The sequence below is a fragment of the Mustela lutreola genome, chromosome 14 (assembly GCF_030435805.1).
Source record: "Mustela lutreola isolate mMusLut2 chromosome 14, mMusLut2.pri, whole genome shotgun sequence".
Taxonomy (NCBI): Eukaryota; Metazoa; Chordata; class Mammalia; order Carnivora; family Mustelidae; genus Mustela; species Mustela lutreola.
In genome coordinates, this window is record NC_081303.1 from 32,968,600 (window position 1) to 32,984,986 (window position 16,387).

Here is a 16,387-nt window from a genome sequence, read left to right on the forward strand (position 1 = left end):
AAATATGTGCTGTCAAAGCGAGCACTAAATTATTTTTGTTAGAGAAGGAAGAAAGGAAATAAGAGAAGTGTAGGAATGAGGGGATTCTTATAATTGAGAGGAGTGTCTTCTTTTCTATTTGATGAGCAAGCTAATCCAAGTACACTGCAGGGGAAAGAAACAACTATGGCAAATAGGGTGATTCAGGGGAGATGACATTGGACTTGGGATCAGAGAAGTTGATTGCACTTCTTTCTCCACTTCCAGCGTCAAGCTTGAACAGATCATCCAACGTCAACTTTATTGGTCAAAACGAGGATAATTAAATCCTGCTTTCCTAGTGTATTGGTTTGTGATAAGATTAAAATGAAATTATGAAATAAAATGAAATTAAATGAAATACATAAAAATATATATTTTATATATACAACTTTGAAAACAATAAAATGTTATCCAACTGTAAGATACCGTTTTTATTACAAAGAATGAAGTCATTGGAAGCAGACTAGAGAAAATGATGCAACTGAATTCATTTGCTCTGTAATCTTGCCAGATATAAAGGTATTTGAAGTATTGGAGATAGGGATTCGCACGAAATAAGGAGATCACCATTTACAGAACAAAGGAGTCAGGCTCCAAACAGACGTGCTTGTATTTAAAATATTACTGTTGCCAGCATTTTATTTGGTAATAGCAGTGTCTTTCAAAGCATTACAGTGGAATGCTGGGTGTGCTTTGTGGCATCGCCAGTCTCTCTGAAAGGTGGAACCCAGCTCTGTCTCTCTTACAAACTGCCCAAGTGATTCTTAAGGACACCAAAATTTAAGATCAAGCGCAATACAGAACAAACCCCAAGATAAATCAATGTAAGTTACAAGGATTTTAATGAAGAGTTTCATTTAACACAACTGCTTTGGCTTATAAGGCATTTTCTCTTATTTATGAGGACAAGTTTAGATTTCCCGCTGCTCAGGAGCTACTGGATGCCATGGAATAGCAGACATCATGAAATCATATATGGCTCGTGTATAATCTTATCTCTGAGGACCTGGGAACACAAGAGTAACCTCATCGCAATTCCTGTTGCTTCCACTGATTCCTTTCTCTTATTTTCTGTTATGATAAAATTTTAATTTCCTAAAAACAAAGCATCCCATGTGAGCTTTTTTTTTTTGGTGGGGGGAAACAAGGCTCCTTTATTTCATTATATCTGTGGAATTGTTGAGAGAGTCACAGATGACAGCGTCTTTGGACGTTCTATGATAATTCATGTTAACCACTGAATTAACACTGGGTTTTCTTTGGGCATAAAGAATCTTGATTTGGGTTATGTTATCAATTATGTATTTAACTTTTAAAATCCTGACCTTTGGATGTTTTCTCAGGACAAATTACTCTTGCAAAGTAAGGATGAGGCTCATTTTGTGAGTTCTTACATTACTTCCTCCATGTTAGAAGAAGGAGCTAATTACTTCCCTTTGTTTTCACACAGAATAGGACACAAGTCTCAAAAACTCCAATAAAGTGAGAGTTCCTCTAAAATTATGCAAATTAGGATCAGGATATCTGTATCCCCAAATCACAAAGAAGGTCAGTATCATTGATGATGGGAAGAGCAGATAGACGTGAGGGAAATCATCCTGTCTCTAGGAAGAATGGCACCTAATCAAGAAACAGTGTTCCTCATCAAGGACAGAGTTAATTTCTATCCATGTTTCTCATCTGATACTCATGCTAACCTTATGAAATAGCTATTATGTCTATCCTACAGACAAAGGAATGGAGGTACAGAACACTAAAATTGCCTAAAATTATCCACCTGATGAATAACAGAGATTATGAGTGAAAACTCAGGTTTTTTAAAAATACATTTTTGATTCTAAGGTCTACAACATTTCTGTGATGCTATCAGCCTCAAAATCATGCCTGAATAACCTGTTTCAAAACCTGGATTTACTGACTAGACCAGGGTCATGACACATGCAATGATACAGACAATAACACTTAATGTTTGGCTTAAGGAGAAAAAGGTACTCTGCATTTTCTCTCTGGGGTGGGCAACTTGAAAGTGACAAGGATGTGATTACATAGTCGTGCAGAGCTGCTGAAATGGCCCAGTTTGTCTAGGAAGCAGACATTCACTTCGAAAGTAGAAAACGGTGCAACAATTTCTTTGCTTGCTCAATTAATTTTTATAAGACACCAATGAGGTTCCCAGTACTGGAAAAGTCACTAGAAATATAATTGTAAAGAAACAGCTATGGAATAGGGGCAAATAAATAATAATGACTCCCCTGAAGGACAGTTAAGAAAAGGAGGCTTTCAAAAAATAGAAAATATCGTTTTCTAGTTTGGAAACAGTCAACGCCTCCGGTATTGGTACCCCTGCTATCTTCATGGAGACAACCAAACTTCTCTTCTTTGAATGCGCCACTTAGAAAACAGAAATGGGAGACCCCCAATCACTGGAAGGCCTGCACTCTGGCCTCCCAAAACCGCACTAACTGCTCTCACTGGATGCCTTTACAGGGAAATGGATGGAGAAGAGGTCCTTAAGCAGTTTATGTCTCAAGAGGAAGAAAAGGGTCTGAAATATCCTAAGCCTTTCCCCCTTCGGCTTCTAATGGAGAAAGAGAAGTCTTTTCCCAGGGGAAGAAGAATTTAAGGGGCTGAAGGAGAAGGTCTAGACCATCTGGCACTCCATGAAACAGGAGGCAAGGGCTCTTCCAGGACTCTTCCTCCGGGTGCTGTAATTCCAACTAGAAGTGGGACGTAAAGTCTAAAAACGCCAGGGGTGGGAGAACCAGGCAAGGTGTTTCGCTGGCTCTCTCCTTCCCACCCCAATCCAGTCTTCACCCTGCCCTCAGGCTCCTGGTTTGCTCTACCCTGCTCAGTGTCCTCCTTCGGTTCTTTGTCCTGGGAGGGGCATGGCCTGCTCTGTGGGATCTCACCCACCTGCCTCTCCCTGTCTCATCCTGCCAGTACCCATCTTTCCTCTCCCTTACCACCACACATACCCGTGGTTTCAGCCACAGAGAACTTCTTACCATTCCTAACCCTCTAGAACATTCCTCATGATCATAGTTTATGACCCAGAGGAAAAGCCTCCTGGTCCTTGGATTCTTCTTGAAGCTCCTGAGCAGAAGAATTGGTTGCTTCCTCCTGGGTGTTCCCACAGCACTTCTACCACAACCAAACCACTTCCCGTGTTGCATTCTTATAAATGTTTTCATGGCCAGATTGTAAATCTCATAACTAGAAGGACTATCATTTTCTCATCTCCATATTCCCAGCACTTAGCCCCGTTCCAGGGCACACAGTAAGTCCTAACAACTGTTTGTTCAATGAACAACGGACTGAATTAATAGGGGTACGCTACTCCCCAGCCCCCTCTCCTGAATTGTACTTGGAGTAGTTTTTTCTGATCCTCCTGCTTTGACACAAATCCCTGCTAATACAGCACAATTAGCCTGTGAGAAAAAAGAAGCAATCTGAGGATGGTTTCCAAATGTCGAACATCTCTAGGTGACCCTATAAGAACAGTCTTCCAAGGATTTTCTTTGTTAGAGAGTCTAATAAAGCAACTGAGCTCCCAGGCTCTGTGTTATCCCAACTCGCCCCACTCTAAGGAGAAATAACTAATTTAGCACATGATCTTCTCCATCCAGATCTTTTACAGCCTTCTCTTCCTCATTTTCATGTATTTATTCTCAAATACTCATTAAGCACTTTCTGCCTACTAGGAACAGTTATAGCATCAGGGGACATAGTAGCGAATGGAACAGACAATATTCCCTCCATGGGCTTTTAATTCTAGCAGCAGAAAGGGGTATGGAATAAGATAAATAAGGAAAATATATAGCATGCCTGGTAATGGTAAGTCCTCAGGAGAAAAAAAATAAAAAAGGGACAGGGGGACAAAGGTTTTAGGGGAGTTAACATTTTGGATAAATCGTCAAACAGGGTCCCTGGCATTTGAGTAAAATTCTGAAGAAAGCCAAGGAGCCAGACATGAGGAAGCCTGGGAGAAGAGCATTCTAAGCAGAGGGAACCACAGAGTAAACGTACTGTGGTGAGAATGTGCATGGCTTTCTGAGAATCAGCCATGAAACCATTGTGTGAAGATCAGAGTGGGCCAAAGAAACCCTATAAGGGATGAAGTCAGAAAGGTAAGCGTGATCATTGGAGGAAAGGAGGCCACGGAACTGAGAACCCAGGTTTTGGAAGTGTCAGGGGTATGGAGATTGAAATCAGTGAATCCTATAGGAGTATCAGCTAATACAACATGACCCAGGAGTCAAAGTGTTTAAGAAATAAATGGGGGGAAGTAACCCAGGAGTTAGAAGATGTCAAAAGATGATGTTTGCTCTATTGGCATTAGATTCAAATGTGGGGAACTCCAGAGAGGAGACAGGGAAAATGGTTTGGAAGTGGCCCTGAGGAGACAGGAGGGCAGGTGCCCCTCTCCTGGGCCCAGGGGAGAAAGCAGGGAGGGGAATCCTCAGGGTTTCAATGGAGAATACAAACCAAAGGATAGCCCAGAGAAGAGGCTGTCAAGGTAGTGGGTCCTGCCCACAACTGACTGATCTCCAGGGCGCCCAGGGAGAAGATCTCAGGGTTCAGAAAGAGTAGGCAGGAAAGGCAGCTCTCTCTTACTCTCTTTGGTCATTCTTTCCTTGTTTTCAGTTTCATCTTCATCTTTTCCAAATTATCTTTCCCTCTCCATCCTTCTGTCAACTTCCTTCATTTCTTTGTGTTCTTCTAAGTTCTCCTGTCCTATTTTTCATTAGTAGTAATCTTCTTTTTCCATTTTCTTCCTGAATTACCATTCTTTATGGCTCTAACTCTTCTTTCTAGATTATCTTTTTAAGTGTCCTTTGGGTAGGGGCCATTTTTAAAAAATCAAGTTTCCTCTTTTCTCTTCCTGATATTTAATTCTTCCCTCTAGGAATGATCCATGTGGTTGTTTGCTTTAAGGATGCTTTGAAAGCCTCGGAAATTACTCCAGGGAATATACTGTCAGTTGAGAATTTCCCAGTAGTCTTACATCCTTGACACATAAAAAATGTCCCTTTCCTCACCTGGACTTTGACAGGTACCATCCAGTGCTCCAGAGTGTCAGCAGTGATGTTCTCAGGCAGAATTACAGGATCACTAGGGGGAATTACGCACATCGGGGAACACACTGCACCTGAAAGAACAGAAATTTACAGCAGAGACTTGAACTTCTTAGATCTCTGTCTTTTTCATCCTGCAATAAAATAACTTTGACTTTTTTAAAGAGCAATTACCGTCTACATTTTGGGTCACCACATTATCATGGTTATAGGCAGGGCTCATATTCATGTACTATGCACCTGTAAGGATAATTCTACACTCGTTGCTAAAGATCCACTACCCCAACTTACCTTCCCTTGAAACAATGCCCACTCCTCTTTCTGATGCAGTATGGCCCCTCCTCTGGATACTCTGAATCCCTGCATGATCCAGCCATTAAAAGTTTAACTCCTGCCTGGGTAGCTCAGTGGGTTTAGCCGCTGCCTTCAGCTCGGTTCATGATCTCAGGGTCCTGGGATCGAGCCCCGCATCGGGCTCTCTGCTCAGCAGGGAGCCTGCTTCCCTTCCTCTCTCTCTGCCTGCCTCTCTGCCTACTTGTGATCTCTCTCTGTCAAATAAATAAATAAAAAATCTTTAAAAAAAAAAAAAGTTTAACTCCTGGTCCTGCAGACCTCCAAGACCCTACTCTAGGACTGGCCAGCCAAAGACTAAGCTGACTGACTGATGCCTTTTAAGTACATTCAATATGATTCCTGCTTATATGATCTCTGGAAGACTTATAATCATAGCAGTTACTACCTAAGGAATTTACCAGCTGGAGAAAAAAAAAAATGGCCCAGACATTATGAAGGCAGATTTATAATGTCTATTGTTCCACTGAAGATCATTATGCCGGCAGCCAAGAAACCTATGTGATTAAAAGAGGAAGCAACAGGAAATTAGAAGCAGACTTTGGTCATGTGTTAGCCTCCTGAAGGAAAATCTTGCTCTGCTCCTTTGTATGTGGGGCTCAAGTATCTTCTAAAACTCTATCCAAAGATGACATACTCCCAAGGTTCTCTGTTTCCTCGTCTACAGATTTGTTCATTTCCAAGCTTCTCTTTGGCTCTCACTGAATCTACCTCTATGTTTTTTTTGCAAACTTGTAAAATAATTCAAAATGCTACATGACTCCTAAGAGCTTTATATATGTGAGTGTGTGACATTTTAATGCAGAAATTAGAGAGTGGGGAGATGAGACTTTGCTCATGAAACACCACTCAAGAGGCCCTGTCCCAGCACCCCACTACTCCATGCCTGGTTGTGAGATATCTTGGGGGCAAAGAACAACCTAAAGATGGTAGAGAACCATCTCTGAAACTAACGAACTTTCTTATTCACTCAAATTACGCCCACTGGCATTATACACTTAGAATGGCTTGAAATTACTCCTGACTTGGGAAGCCTGGGTATCTCAGCCAGCTGAGCATCCAACTCTTGATTTTTGGCTCAGAGTCATGAGATCAAGCCCCATGTTGGGCTCCATGCTTGGTACAGTGTCTCCCTGAGATTCTCTGCCTCCCCTCACTTTCTGCCCCTCCCTCCGCTTATGTGTGTCCTCTCTCTCTCTCTCTTGCTCTCTAAAATAAATAAATAAATAAAATCTTAAAAAAATATTATTCCTTGCTTATGCAGTTCAGAACTCAGGGTTAATCTTACAAAGTTTTCCATAAACAGCATCTCTTTTCTGTGATGCTTAGGTCCAGCCAGGGCCAAATTGAATTAACATCACTATAAATCAGCTCCGACCACAGAGACCCTTAGTTGCCATTACTTGATTAAGAATTTGCTTGTAGGTTCTGGAGCCTGGTCCCCTGTAGGGAAAGAACGGTTGAAGAGCAACCTAAACAAATGCAATCTCAAATCATCCCTTTGAGGAACTGTCTGCTCCAGTAACAACTGCCGGAAGACCAGAGAAGGGGCCCAGCACATGCATGGTGCTTGGCTACACATTCCCACCCTTCCTCTTGGACTAAACTCAACTCCTGCCACAAATAACTCCACCTCCTGCCTGCAGCGAGTGGGAAACATGACCAGACATTCCACAAAGAGCTCAGTAGCCACACCAATGTCACCGGCATGTGGAAGGGTAAAAAGAAGGAGTTTGACATAAATTTTATTTTTTTACTGAACCACCTAAAAGTCAACTTGCATTTCCATCTACTCCTCAGGGAGAACAATGGCTTGGACTCAAACTCCAGCCAGGCCTAATAAAAGGATTATTTGAAAGCAGAATTTACAACCTCTTCCCAAACTTACCAATTCCGTATCCCTGTTCACACTTGTACTCCACAAAATTCAGCTCCGAGGTGGGTGGTGGGCATTCCCCTTGCAGGTTCTCACACAACTTGAACTCCTCAGTCCACAGTCCCTCCTTAGTGCAGAGGATGGGACGCTAGAATATCAAAGGTAAACACGTCCGTGCTTGTTTTGTTAACTTCATTTAGAGCAGGGGAAAAAAGTGGTCTGATGACATGGTAGTGTTCTCCAACTCTTAGAACCTGGACTAAAAGATACTTTTGAAGTAATAAACTATGTTGTTACTGACAGAAAAAAAAAAAAAAGTCAAGACAATCTTTTGATGTTTGGATGTGTAGAAATCATGAACAATTTTGTCTTTAATGAAATTTATTAACAATGTGTTGGATATACGGATTCTGTGAACTGTTAACTGTAGCCCACATATTTGGAGATATTTTTGGAATTTTTTTCACAGATGGTGTTGTTTTGCATGGATTCATCCATACAAGCACACAAACGCTGCTTGTAGCAAATGTCAGATTTTTTTTTTTCAAGGGGGTATGATCTGGTGGAACCAATTCATAATTTTTCCAAAGGTATTTTTACTTTCTGCTTAAATAGACACATCATAGTTGCTTTTGATCTCACCAAAATTTTATTCCCTTTCTCCATATGTGTGCTGGTTTGTGTGACTCTTGGCTCCACATCCCCAATAATCACAAAGGATACTGTACATAGTTCACAGAGAAAACAGTGTTAACTCACAAAACCCAAGAAAGCAAGATTTTAGAAACTGTAGATAACTCTCCCTTCATCTGGGGCCAACTCCTTGAGGCCTTAAACAATCAGTGCAAACGGATGTGTTTGATTTCTCAGGAGTCTCATTTCATGGCATGTTCTTTTCACATCTGTCCAGCAGTGCTTACCTTGGAGTGCTGGACACTGAGACAGACATGTGCCAGGAGAGCAGTCAAGGTCATTGATCTCTGCGTAGGAAGTCGGCTTAACTTCCTGTCTCATGTGTGTGTGTGTGGTGCTTGAAAAGAGTCAAAACTAAAATTGATTTTAATCACATAACCACGATAAGACTGTGGTTTTCATTTGAGACCTCTCATGCCAAAATACTAGGGAGAATGGTAGTCAAATAGTGTTTTCAGCTTAGCCTTTGCTGAGAAATTTGTGTTTCAGTTCAGGACTCTGTTCTATTGAAAAATACATCAGCTTTCAGAGCCAGGTTAGGTCAGTGGCCATCCATGGGAGATAATCACACTGCCAAATAAAAAGCCCGTCATTTTTTGGAATTTACCCAGGAACCCAACCCATCAGGTTTTTCCTTTTCCTTTTATCCAAGAGGAAGTTCTAAACTATTCCAAAAATGGGGTTATCTTCCGAATTTTCTATTGAATAATATCAACACAGCTGCATAGAATCCCAACTTAGTAAGCCTCTGCTTATTGGGATTCGCTCTGATCATTTCTAGTCAACATTCTTGGATTGGTCATCAAGATTAGAGCACAGTCTGATCCAAAACCAAGTTCAAGTCATCTTACCCTTCCACTTTCTTGGTTACAGTTGAGCATGCACTGGCTGTTGAGCTCAAAGCCGTTGGTACATTCATACATGCCTTCAAAGACAGGAGAAGGGGGCTCACACACCACTGGGACGCAGCTGCCTTGCTCCCAGATTCCACCCTCCAGGCACTGTATCTTCAGGAAATTGCTGATGAGACATGAAACAAAATAGCCCATTAGACTCCCACAAGGAGGTCATGGGAGAAGACTGGGTTCTCAGTGATATGGCATAAGGATTAGCAAATAGGTAGGAGCAGTTGGTTCTGGTTAACCAGATGTCCTCTCTCACCAGTCTAACTTCTAAGTCATGGATGTAAAAATTGTAGTGTACACTTAGCAGTGATAGCAACAGCTATCCTATGGTATCGGCATACCTTGGAGACATGGCAGGTTCCATTCCAGACCACCATGATGGGAGATCTCGCAATAATGAGAATCAAATGAATTTTTTGGCCTCCAGTGCATATAAAACTTATGTTTGTACTATACTGTAGTCTATTAAGTGTGCAATAGCATGAAAGTATGCAAAACAATGAAAGCTTAATCACATCTAGATTTGTATTTAAACTGAGAGACACGTGACTCTTCCTTTTACTCAAACACTTAGAGAACTTTGTAGTGTTATTAAACAGACTAATTCCAGTTTTGTTTTTTCTCAGGGTATATTCCGGCCCACGGAAAGGGAAGAAAGTGGGAGAACAACAGTTGGTCCGTGAAGCAGTCAGAACACATACAACATTTATTGATTAAGTTTGCTGTCATATGGTTATGGTTCATGGTGCCCCCAAACAATTACAATAATAACATCAAAGAATACTGATCACAGATCACCATAACAAATACAGTAATAACGAGAAAGTCTGAGATATTGCGAGAATTACCAAAACATGACACAGAGACTTGAGGTGAGTAAATGCTGTTGAAAAGATGGTACCAATAGATTTTCTCAGTGTAGGGTTGCCACAGACCTTCAGCTTGTTAAAAACAAAAAACAACAAACAAACAAACAAAAAACAACAAAAACCCCCTGCAATATCTTCAAAGCACAATAAAGCGAAACACAATAAAACAAGGGATACCTATAATATTTGATATCTGACTCTCAACAGAGCTTGATAAATATCAGTGCAGGGTCTAGATTATTTACAGTTGGGTTTTATTTAAGCCTTTCATCTCAGAGAAGCCTCACACCTAAGTGCACTGGGAAATGCTAGGTGGGATGAAGGAAAGAAAAAGTTATCACACACTCGGGAGACTGCTCAGAAGTGATGTGGGGATCAGCAGTGTTCATATGGCAATGTAATTGAGGAAGTTGTCAATATTCCTCAGTTCTCCAGAGAGGGGAGAAGGTGCAGCATAGAGATTTTCTTTTAAAGATTTTATTTATTTATTTGACAGAGAGAGGTCACAAGTAGGCAGAGGAAGGCAGAGAGAGAGGAGGAAGCAGGCTCCCCACCGAGCAGAGAGCCCAATGCAGGGCTCGATCCCAGGACCCTGAGACCATGACCTGAGCTGAAGGCAGAGGCTTGACCCACTGAGCCACCCAGGTACCCCGAGATTTTCTTTTAAAAGAGAGACTCTTAGCCTGAACTTCAGAAGGGCAAGAACCTCACTAGAGATCACTACGGCCATTTTGTTTGTTTCCAAGTCCATCTTTTCCTTGGACAGCATTCATGGCTTTCGTCAGATTCTCAAAGTAGGCATGACTCAACTCTGTCCTGAAAGAACTGCTTTTCCTTCTCATGCACGAACATGGCCTCCAACCAGAGAAGCTGCTTCGAGGTAGAAAGACGTCAACAGAATTAGGTCTTGGTACTGTGAATTCCATTCCATTCCCCTTCTGATTCACTGCCAATTTGAAGGAGCTTTCCATGTTTCTGTTTTAAAGCATCCACTTCTGATTCAGAGCAATCCTGGTTACCAGCTTGTGATTCTAAAACAGAAATAATTCCTTGGCCATGGACTCCACCATATGGTGGCCCTGAATTATTATTTTCCAGGGCCATGATGCTCTTTTAAAATTTCAATATGCCCACAACTTTTCATGACTGTAACATCATTATACAATGCCTCCTGTGTACTTCTCCGGTATTCCAATGTTACACTGAGTAAAATATTTATCACATCATTTTATAAATGTGCACATGTCTCTCTTTCCCAGTAAGGTGGAAACTTGCTGAAGGCAAGTATTGTGCCTTATTCTTGTTCTTAATTCCTGTTTTTAATTCCTCATAATAATCCCTAAATAATATCTGGCTTACATCTGGCATTAGTTAAGTATCTTTCAAATAGAATAATCAAACCAAAATTCACAGTGTGTTAGGCATATTGCATAGCACATTACACATGGTAACAGACTGAATGATCAGAATAGTCCTCATGAAATAGTATTATTATTCCTAAAAGAAACATACTCAGAAATGTAAAATAATTTGCCCTAGGTCCTACAGCATAGACTGTGCTTGATTTCAAATAATTTAAATAGGGGCACCTGGGTGGCTCAGTCAGTTAAGCATCTGCCTTCAGCTCAGGTCACAATCTCAGAGTCCTGCGATCAAGCCCCGTGTCAGGCTCCCTGTTCAGGGGGGAATGTACTTCTCCCTTTCCTGCTCCCCCTGCTTGTGCACTCTCTCTCTCAAATAAATAATATCTTTCAAAGTATCAACTAATTTAAATAAATTTTAATAGTTTAACATAATTTGAACAGTCTCCACTTAGAAATAATGAAGGAGTGTTCGTTTTTACCAGGGCAAAATTATTATATAACATTAGTTTCAGATATGCAACATGAAAATTTGATATTTATATACATACAAAGTGATCACCACAATAACTCGTTACTATTTACAGCACGCTTTTGACCTCCTTCACCCATTTCATCTATTACCAACTCCCTTCCCCTCTGATAACAATCTATTTGTTCTCTGTATCCATGAGTTTTATTTGTTCATTTGTTTTGGCTTTTTTAATTCCACATGTAAGTAAAATATATGGCATTTGTATTTCCCTGACTTATTTCTCTTAACTTAATATCCTTAAGATCTATCCATGTTGTCACAAATGGCAAAATTTCCTTCTTTTTAATGGCTGAGTAGTATTCCGCTATGGAATAAGTATATACACTACATTTTCTTTATCCATTCATCCACTGATAGAAACTTGGTTGTTTCCATATCTTGGCTATTGTAAATAATGGTGCAATTAACATAGGGGTGCATATATCCTTCATATTAATGTTTTTATTTTTATTTTTTTGATAAAAAATGGAGTAACTGGATCATACTATAGTTCTATTCTTTGTTATTTGAGGATCTTCCATACTGTTTCCCATGGTGGCGACACTAATTTACATCCACAAATATATACAAAGGTTCCTTTTTCTCCATATCCTCTTCAACACTATTATTTCTTCTCTTTTGGTTAAGAGCCATTCTAACAGGTTTGAAAGAATATCTCCCTGTGGTTTGGATTTGCATTTACCTGACAATTAGTGACTTTGAACATCTTCTCACGTGTCTGTTGGCCATCTGTATCTCTTCTTTGGAAAAATGTCTATTTAAATCCTCTGCCCATTGTTTAATGGGGTTATTTGGCTTTTTTGCTATTGAGTTGTATGAGTTCTTTATATATTTTGGATATTAACCCCTTATTGGTTATATGATTTGCAAGCATTATCTCCTATTCAGTAGGCTGCCATTTCATTTTCTTGATGGTTTCCTTTGCTGTGAAGTTTTTTAGTTTCATATAGTCCCAATTGTTTATTTTTGTGGCCTTTGATTTTGGAATCAAACCCAAAAATCCAAAGCCAAGACCAATGCTGAAGAATTTATCTCTGTTTTCTTCTAAGAGTTTAATGGTTTCAGGCCTTAGAGTCACATCTTTGATCCACTGGGTGTCAATTTTTGTGTAGGATGTAAGACAGTGGTCTAGTTTCACATGTGGCTGACCAGTTTTTCCCAACACCATTTATTGTCCCTTCCCCCCGAATATTCTTGGCTCCTTTGTTGTAAATTAATTGAAAAATATATATATATATTTCAATGAAAAATATATATATATATATTTGTGGGTTTATTGCTGGGATCTTTATTCTGTTTCACTGATAGAAATGTCTGTTTCTATAACAATGCCATATTTTTTTTTTTTTACCATAGCTTTGTAGTACAGGTTGAAATCAGGGAGTGTGACACTTCCAGCTTTATTCTTCTTTCTCAAAATTTCTTCAGCTATTCAGAGTCTTTTGACCCCATACATATTTTAGAACTGTTTCTTCTAGTTCTGTGAAAAACACCATTGGGATTTTAATAGGGATTTCAGTGAATCTGTAGATTGCTTTGGGCAGTATGGATACTTTAACAATATTCATTCTCCAGTCCAAGAGTATGGAATGTCTTTCCATTTATTTTTGTCTTCTTCAATTCCTTTCATCAATATCTTTGAGTTTCAGTATACAGGTGTTTTACCTTCTTGGTTAAAATTATTCCTAGGCATTTTATTCCTTTTGATGCAATTTTACATGGGGTTGTTTTCTTAATTTCTGTAGTAGTTTGTTATTAGTATATAGAAATAATTTTATTGATTTCACTTATTAGTTCTTCACTGAACTATTAAATGCAATTTTGCTGAATTCCTTTATTAGTTCTAATGATTTTTTTTTGTGAAATCTTTAGGGTTTTATCTATATAGTATCATATCATCTGCTGATTGTGACAGTGTTACTTCTATCCAATTTCGAAGTTTTTTATTTCTTTTTCTTGCCTAATTGCTGTGGCTAAGACTTCCAATACTATGTTGAATAAAAGCAGCAAGAGTGGGCATCTTTGTCATGTTCCTAATCTTAGAGGAAAAGCTTTCAGCTTTTTACTCTTTAGTATGATGTTAAACAGTTATTGAGATTCATACTTTTATTCCCAGGAATATTTCACAGTAGAAGTTTGATTTTATGACTAGAATTCTTAAGCATCATGGTTTATGAACATATATCTATGATCTGTTAATAATAAATACTATTTTTGAGTTATATTTTAGATGTTTGGCAAAATATCTATCTATATTATTTCACTGAATCCTCCAAATGGCAGTTAAGGTAAATATATTATTAACCATGTATAGAAGGGAACTGAGCATGAGAGAAATTTGAAGCTAGCTCAAAGATCCACAGTAAAAAGTATATTAGGACCAGGGCCTAGGTGAGTAGCTGCCAAAGCCTGTGGTCCTTCCACTGTGTCCAATTTAACTGTTCTTTTCATTCTCTACAGCCCACTTTGAATATTAATAGCATCTCTATCCTATTCAATATCCCAGATGTCCTTTATCCTGATACCATATTTATAAGTCTGGCAAAAAACAAGAAGATGATTCATTTTAAATTTCTGTATTGAATAACAAATTACATATAGAATATTACACAAATCTTAGTATACAGCTCAAATAATTTTTACATGTAAATACACCTGGGTAATCATGCAGATCAAGATATAGAGCATTTCCAGTGCTCCAGAATTTCCCTGGTGTTTCTTACAGTTAAACCTTCCCACAGCCTTGCAATATACACTATTCTGACTTTCATCAGCATAGATTATGTTTGCCTGTTCTTGAAACTTATATAAATAAAATCACACAATATGTACTATTAAGTATATGCCTTCTTTCCCTAAAGGAAGATGCCACTTAAAAATATCTTCCCAAATCTATTTTCAATGAAAGGTTTGTAGTTCTTTTGATTATAACTAAACTCTTTTTTGTCCCTCTTATAGGCTGAATATTCTACTCTTCTTTCACATTACAGAGTTTATATCCTCCCAGGGACTCTCTTCTTTCTACTACCTCCCACAGATGAAATCCTTCCCCTACCTCTACTGAACTGACATCCTCCAGCTGGTGAGAGCAGGCAATACCACTGACACCAGGGGAGAGGCAAGGCTGTAAAACCTTGCATGTCAGCATGGTTATAAAGGAAAACCCTTGCTTGGCCAAAACTATAATATTTTGACTTCATGTAGTATTTTTCTCTGAATTGGCTGGAACTCTTCAACATGGAAATAGCCCTCCCTTTTCTTGCCCAGCATGAAGAACCATTCAAGAATGCCAATTTCATATATTTCCTTGCCAGTTTAATAACCTCAGTGGTGAAGGTAGATATATCAAACTTGCACAGGGAAGAGTGAGTTGCCCATTGTAGGTGGTAGCTAAACAATAGGACAGGCCCTGTGATGCAAACCACCAGCAATATCAGTGAAACAGAGAGAAAGAGAATGCTGGAAGACAGAAAGGAAAGCAGCACAGCTCCCACTGATACCTATGAATTCCACAGAAGACACTACAGGCAGGAATGAAAGGAGGTTGGGAAGCAGACCTGATTCCCTAGGAAATGGCCTTTTTTTTCTATAGGAGTCCCTTTCTATAGAAGTTGCCTCCTCAACTTCATGGACTCGCCTTCCCAGTTTTTTCTCCCTTGTATGGGGATGGCCTCCTATGGCCATCTCTCCATACAACTCTCACAGCTTATACATGGCACTCTTAACAGATGATCCACTTCAAGTTCTACCCTCAGACTGATCACAACCCATTTGATTGGTCAGTTCCTCAAGGCCCAATAGCAAGCTTTGGGTCACTGGTGCCATGTCAATGCCTGTGAATCCCTGTTGATGGCACTAACCTTAAGATCCCATGTTATAAAGCCTAGCACTTGAGAGCCAGGGTCAGGTTCTGGCCATAAGAGACTGCGATTGTGGCAAGAATTCAGTGTCCTGGATTCCTCTTAGCTCCAGGAAATTTGGTTTCCACAAAGGACCCTTGAAGGGGACTAAAGCCTATAGCAATGGCAAGACTTCAATCTCGAGGGATGCCACAGCTCTCCCTCTTCTAAGTTTAGTGTTAAAGAGTATCCTCTGAGCCTTTTAAAATCATTAATGAAGAAAAATGGTTTATTTACCGTGGTTCAACTCCTTCACGTAAGGTGTTATGATTCAAGAGTTAGGAGGCACTTTGAAACCACAACGTGAATAGGTTCGCATTTCAAAGAATGATGGCATTGACTACTACTTCAATGCGCAGAGGCAGACCTTCACCAGGCCAGGGATTCCAATCTTCTTTGCTAGTCCTGTCCAAATGTCCTTCACATGAAACTCTCTACTCACTGACTATTAGCTGTCTATATTTTCTTCATTCCAGTGGAGTAAAAGAGGCTAAACTATCACATTAGGAACCATGAAGTGACTTGCACAATGCCACCTTGCAAGCAATTCACTGGCAAAAGAAAGAACAGAATGCAGGATTTTCAAATCATAATATAACACCCTAATCCTCAGACTGATGGCTTCCAAGTGACATTTGTAGACCAATCATGTAGGAGACACTTAAAAAAACCAAGACTGACACTCTTACTAAATCAAGGGTCCTGGGACTGCCCTACACTCTGTATTTTTTTAACTGGCCAGCAGTTTTTATATGGAGCCGGGTTGGCAAACCACTAAAATCTATGCTACCTATCTACAGAA

The 16,387-nt window shown here is 39.7% G+C and overlaps 1 protein-coding gene across 1 annotated transcript in view; it reads right to left on the reverse strand.

The window, feature by feature from the left end:
* The window catches only part of PAPPA2 (pappalysin 2), a 294,379-nt gene that overhangs the window by 51,712 nt on the left and 226,280 nt on the right, over positions 1-16,387 (reverse strand). The window contains exons 17-19 of the mRNA XM_059144906.1: positions 8,868-9,036; positions 7,336-7,471; positions 5,061-5,170 (exon numbers count right to left, since the gene is read on the reverse strand). Of these exons, the coding sequence (XP_059000889.1) occupies positions 5,061-5,170; positions 7,336-7,471; positions 8,868-9,036 (415 nt within the window). The remainder of the gene's footprint in view (positions 1-5,060; positions 5,171-7,335; positions 7,472-8,867; positions 9,037-16,387) is intronic.